General features: G+C 36.1%; 1 protein-coding gene across 1 annotated transcript; it reads left to right on the top strand.

Moving 5' to 3' along the window:
- The first annotated feature begins 470 nt into the window (after nucleotides 1-470).
- LOC110879336 lies at nucleotides 471-4609 on the top strand. Its single transcript, XM_022127780.2, has 7 exons — nucleotides 471-611; nucleotides 1897-2007; nucleotides 2317-2367; nucleotides 2485-2536; nucleotides 2656-2714; nucleotides 3941-3986; nucleotides 4216-4609. Exons 2-7 carry the CDS (start codon nucleotides 1939-1941, stop codon nucleotides 4344-4346), a joined length of 408 nt encoding a protein of 135 aa, XP_021983472.1. The 5' UTR covers nucleotides 471-611; nucleotides 1897-1938; the 3' UTR covers nucleotides 4347-4609.
- The last annotated feature ends 874 nt before the right edge of the window (nucleotides 4610-5483 follow it).

Below are 5483 nucleotides of genomic sequence, written 5' to 3'. Positions count from 1 at the left end.
CCCCAAACCACCCAGATTCATCCAAAAGGGTCGAGATTTTGAAATGAAAGGATATTCTTATTGCAAAATTGACGAATAACCTATCCATATTACATGACAAGTACTTAAATAAAGATAAAAATTCAAAACGGGCCATAAAAGGTCCATGGGCCAAACACATGTCTAAAAACAAAGTGCATAAAACATGAAGAAAAACATAAAAGTGCTCGTAGCTTCCACTAGAATGGGTTTTTTAGACCGAAACTTGGGCAGTCACGACCTGCTCATCGTTTCAAGCTTCGATTTGACTGGTAGAACCCCTAAAACGACAAAGACCTGTAGCCAAAGTTATGGGAATTTTCGTGTATCACCCTTGGTAGCTCGATCATGACCTCCAGAAATACGATGATTCGATCTTTCAGGGCCTCGCACACAAATCAGGTAAAGAAAGAAGTTAAAAGTTCAAAAGTGAAAGTTGTGAGAAAGTGGGGATCTTTTTTGTAAACTTACTCTTAAAGAAGGGGCCATATAACTTTTCAGCTTTATTACTCATTGCAGCCACTTCACCGACGATCTTCTTCTTCAACGGCCACAAACTTCCGGCGACAATACACTGATAGGTGAATCCGACGGTGAGTTTTACAGTCTGCAAATCATCTTATTTCAATTCATTTGTTACTTTCTACTACAATTATGGATCGTATGATTCGATATTAACCATTGGTTATTAGTGTTAGGGTTTCAACTTTCATCGAATCAAAAACGTTCAACCGTTCGAACAAATTGAATATTCTATAGACCTTCCTTAGGGTTTGATACAGTTACATACGTCTAACACGTCTTTGATAATCCTTTTGCTGATTTGAATTTGATTATTGTATGGTGTTATAATATAATACTTTTTCAATCTGATTATTGATATATTATTATATAAAGATTTAAATCCATTAGTTATCCTCATCAACATTCACTAGGCTTCAAATAAATTGGCACAACAAGTCATATATATAATCATATCAGTAAGCTTCAATCAAGATCTCAATGAGGATCATGTGACCGATTTGATAAAGGATATGAAGCTTCTTAAAATCGCGTAACATTCACTATGATTGGGTCTCTTTTTATAACTTTCATTTATATAAAGTACAGAAGGCCACTATACTTGTTTACTAGACTGCTAAATTGATATAGAGGCAGAATTGATTCATCATTTTGTTCCAAGTGCGTGTGTGAATGTCTATGTTGTCGAAAGCGTACAAGGCGCAGAACCACAGCCCGGCGCAGCTTTTGCGTTGTGTGACTTGTGTCTTTTCAGGCAAGCCACAGCTTCATGCCAAATAATAGAAATATCATCCGAAACCCCTAAATAAGCCTGGAAACAACTAAATTAGCATGAAGTCAACCTAAAAAAGCATAAACTAGCTCTAAACAAGCCTAAAGCATGTCTGAAACTCCTAAAAGTGGTATTGAATAATGTATACTATGCGCCAAGCTTAAAAAAGACCTCGCTTTTTACGCGTTTGACAATTATTTATTATGTATTTATGTGTAAACCAACACAAGGTACTCGTGGTTCATGCGTATTTTGGTAATGTACTTCGATGTCTAAGAATAATGACTGTTCAATAAGATATATTCTTGCCATCGTAATGATTTTTTACTTTTGCAAATTTACGTATATGCTGCTTAGAAGGAAAATGTTAGTAGGATGCATTTTAAGTAGTAGTAGCCAAGCAGCAAGTTGCTTTAAATTTCACTGGAGGTGTATGGTATTCAACTACCAAATATCAAGATAGGTAAAATGGTTTACCACTTATTGTGAATTATGATTTGTTATATTATGTTATTATGAATCATCTACATCTGAAGTAGAGCATGCTATTCTGAAGTCGTATATATTTTCTTATTGGTGTTTAGAATCCTGAAAAAGGAACAAACGTATATCATCACGAAGAAGAGATGGGGGATTCAGATCCTATAAGTTCTTTGAGATGCAGGCACTGTGCAGGTCCTCTCACCAAGGAGATGGTAACTTCTTTGAATAATTTCAGCTTACTTTTTTTACGTATAAACTATTTTCAAAAGTTGGCTCAATTGGTTTTTGTACCATTTGAGGTCGGAAATGATTTGTTACACGGCAATTATTCCAGAATTTAGGCAGTTTGGAATTCATATCGTAAAAGGAATCACCTTGATTGTTTATCAAGTAGTAGAAATATCACACGATATAATAAGAATTCTAATTATATTGTTGAAAGGCATAAATACTATGGTTTTTGCTTGTCGTTTTTTCGTCTGTTTGTGTGTGCATAACAATGTGTTTCTGTTTAATGGCAGGAAACCAGTGCTTGGACAGTTGGACCTCTTATTAGAGATAGCTTTTCTATGGTAACTGTTTTCTCTCTTCTGCGTCCCTCTTATAAGAAAAGAAGAAACCGTTCTTCTTTTATATTAGAATACACATATCACATTCTGTTATTTCCATTTTTCTTGCTCACAATTCAGATTGGTTCTGCTGTTGGTGGTGTGTCAAGTGCATTCTACGGATTCAATTTAGGTATGCGCTCTAGTATAAATTATTAAACAGTCCCGTTCTGCTTGAACGTTACAATTGAAATTCGAGGAGGTACATTTTTGGCAGATTAAACATTATTTTTATCATTTTCTTTGTTGTAGTGATGCCGGTTGTTCAAAGGCGCGTGAGGGGACCCATGTGGTTGCATTTCCTTATTGGTGTAAGTTTCTTTTCATAGCTAGGTTAATATTATCCAGCTATTTTTTGTCCAAATATAAAGAGTGTGAGCATGTAACATCTATCTTATAAGTATATTGGGTAACGAGACAAAATGGGTAATCTTTTGTCTGGATAACGAGTGAGGTTGGGTTGAACCAAAACACTTTTTGTTCAACTTTTTGTAACTAATTTGTCTAAACACTATTGTTACAATAATAATATATTTTTTTTAATAAGCGAGTTACAAGATTGTATTCACTAGAAATACACTGGGGGGATTTTTCTGTTTACTTTTTAGCCAAAAAAGAGATATTTATGCCTTTACAGTGCCCGTTTGACCCATCAGAAGAGAGAACGTGATCCACGAAATTGCCACCACTATGGCACTATCTAGCGTTCTAGTTCATAAACCTATACAGTGCCCAATCTTTTAAGTATTTCATCATATGTGCCACCAATCATGCTAATCCATATAGGGCTGCAAACGAACCGAACGAACACGGACAAGGCCGTTCGTTGAGGAAATAAATGTGTTCACGAACTGTTCATGAACACTTACCGAACGGGATTTTATGTTCATGTTCGTTCATAAAGGAAATGAACGTGTTCGTTCGTTACTTTTACGCAATGAACACAAACAAACATTCATGAACATAAACGAACGCATATATATTTTTTTAAGTGTACAATACACTTAACATTTATTAAATATTTTGTTAGTGGGAACTTTGAATTATCTAAATAAAATATTAAAATTAGAAACCGTAATAAACTATCGAACACAAACGAACACGTTACCGAACGTTTATGAAGATAAATGAAGGACCATGGCCTCTGTTCATGTTCGTTCATTTACCTAAACGAATGAAATTTCTTGTTCGAGTTCGTTCATTTATTAAACGAACGAACACAAACGGACTTCCCACCAAACGAGAACGTTCAGTTCGTTTGCAGCCCTATCCAAGGATATTGATTTTATGCACTATTATATATTTATATTTAACGAACAACACATCAAACAGCAATTGCCATTATCAGTGATTCTTAAGTTGATTAGTACATACTAGATTTTAGTGTGTGTGTGTATACGTAGCGTTATATTTTGTTTTTGATTCTTTTTCACTGTTACTTTCTGGCCTAAAACCTTTTTAACTTTGTTGTTTGTGGTCATCTTCTGTTAATGTTTATCTTCATTCTTCAATTAATTTCTTCGCAACTCTGATGCAGGCCCCACCTGTGATAGTTTTCTCATCAGCTTGTGCAGGATTGGCAGGTTAGTTCCTTAAGAGTGATAGATTTGCATAAGCCTTTGCACATCCTGACATTATTCTCTACAGCCCGTTTTGTTACAACCACTGTTCTCAGAACCAGACCGGGAACTGCTTACATAACCGGTCTGGTTGAGCACTTTTAAACCGCTTCCATTTGGGCAGGATCGTTATGAAGTCTACTGGTTTAAAGTTCTATTGTATTGGACTCAGTTATTAAATGAAATTTTGTAGGTGGTGCAATTCCAGCGCTTGCTCAACTCGCGTCGTCATCTTATCATGCCGCAGTCTCATCCCCCTCGTTATCTGTACCACCACCTCAGGATGATGACATCAGCAAATCTCGAAGCTCCTCTACGCTGTAGTTATATGGCGTTATTCCCATGGGTACAAATACGATGCCATGTATGGCAGCAACTGTTACATGTACATGTTTTGGATTTCCGGGACTTAGTTTAAAGCACGACACACATATATAGTAGGTAGCTACTGTTTCTAATGATTTGCATAATTGACAATACGAGGAACACGAAGATTTGGCCTGTCGGATATTCGGATGTGAGATGGAATCACATTCTATAGCTCAATTTGCTTTAATTTGTTGCTTGTCATAATATGAGGTTTTGCATTTCCTCTATTTACCTTCCACATATAAACATAGTTTAATTGTCAAATATGATTCGAGTCAAGTCAAGTCGTTTAAGTTAAAAGTCATGTTTAAAGTGATGGTAACATTGGATGTTTGCATGTTCGGATTTGTTTTAGATTGCTTGTTAAACTAAGGGTGCTTGTTATGGCTAACCTTGGTTGTTTCGAGCCTGGTATTCAAATTTTTAACGTATGAATAAGCTTGACCTTAATGAGATTTATTTTCAAAGCTCGGCTCGTGTATATTAAACAAAAATTATTATATTTACACAGAATAGGGGCTTGTTTAGGTTGGTAGGCGGTGGCATAGTCAAACTCAGTATGAAACTCGAGCTCAAGTTTGCTTACTAAACGAGCTTTAGTTTAGACTTGGGCTCGATTAAGTTAGGCTCGATAAGACCTTTTAACAAGTCAATCTTGAATAGTTCACTAAATGCTCAATTTGTTTAGACTTGGGCTCGATTTAGTGACAAAGTACATTTGTTCGACGTCGTCAGACTACAATTCATCGAGCTGCAGCGTGACGACTGCATGAACTTATTATTAAGAACATTGAGCTATTGCGTAAACTAGAACGGAAGGTGGAGGTGGAGATTGTGTAGCGTCATCGTCACTAGAGCTCTCTGCTGCAAAAGAATATTACTTTTAGGCGGATGTTGCGTGGTTTCTTCGTTGCTCGAGCTCATTGTGTTTGAAATGGAATGTGAAATTGGTAAGTTGAAAGTGGGGGTAGAGATTGTGTTTGAAATGGAATGTGAAATTGGTAAACTGAAAGTTGGGGTAGAGAGTGTTTGTGTACGATATGTGAGGTAAATGTGTATATGTAGTGGGTAAGTTGGTTTAAATTTAAGTAA

Source organism: Helianthus annuus, chromosome 1, assembly GCF_002127325.2.
Source record: "Helianthus annuus cultivar XRQ/B chromosome 1, HanXRQr2.0-SUNRISE, whole genome shotgun sequence".
NCBI lineage: Eukaryota > Viridiplantae > Streptophyta > Magnoliopsida > Asterales > Asteraceae > Helianthus > Helianthus annuus.
This window is presented reverse-complemented; position numbering and strand designations above follow the sequence as displayed.

Bases quoted from the DNA above. Each gene is read 5' to 3' on its own strand.
- LOC110879336 (XM_022127780.2), top strand. From the start codon at position 1,939: ATGGGGGATTCAGATCCTATAAGTTCTTTGAGATGCAGGCACTGTGCA. The intron at 2,368-2,484 runs GTAACTGTTTTC...CTCACAATTCAG, and splicing joins TTAGAGATAGCTTTTCTATG to ATTGGTTCTGCTGTTGGTGG. The intron at 3,987-4,215 runs GTTAGTTCCTTA...GAAATTTTGTAG, and splicing joins AGCTTGTGCAGGATTGGCAG to GTGGTGCAATTCCAGCGCTT.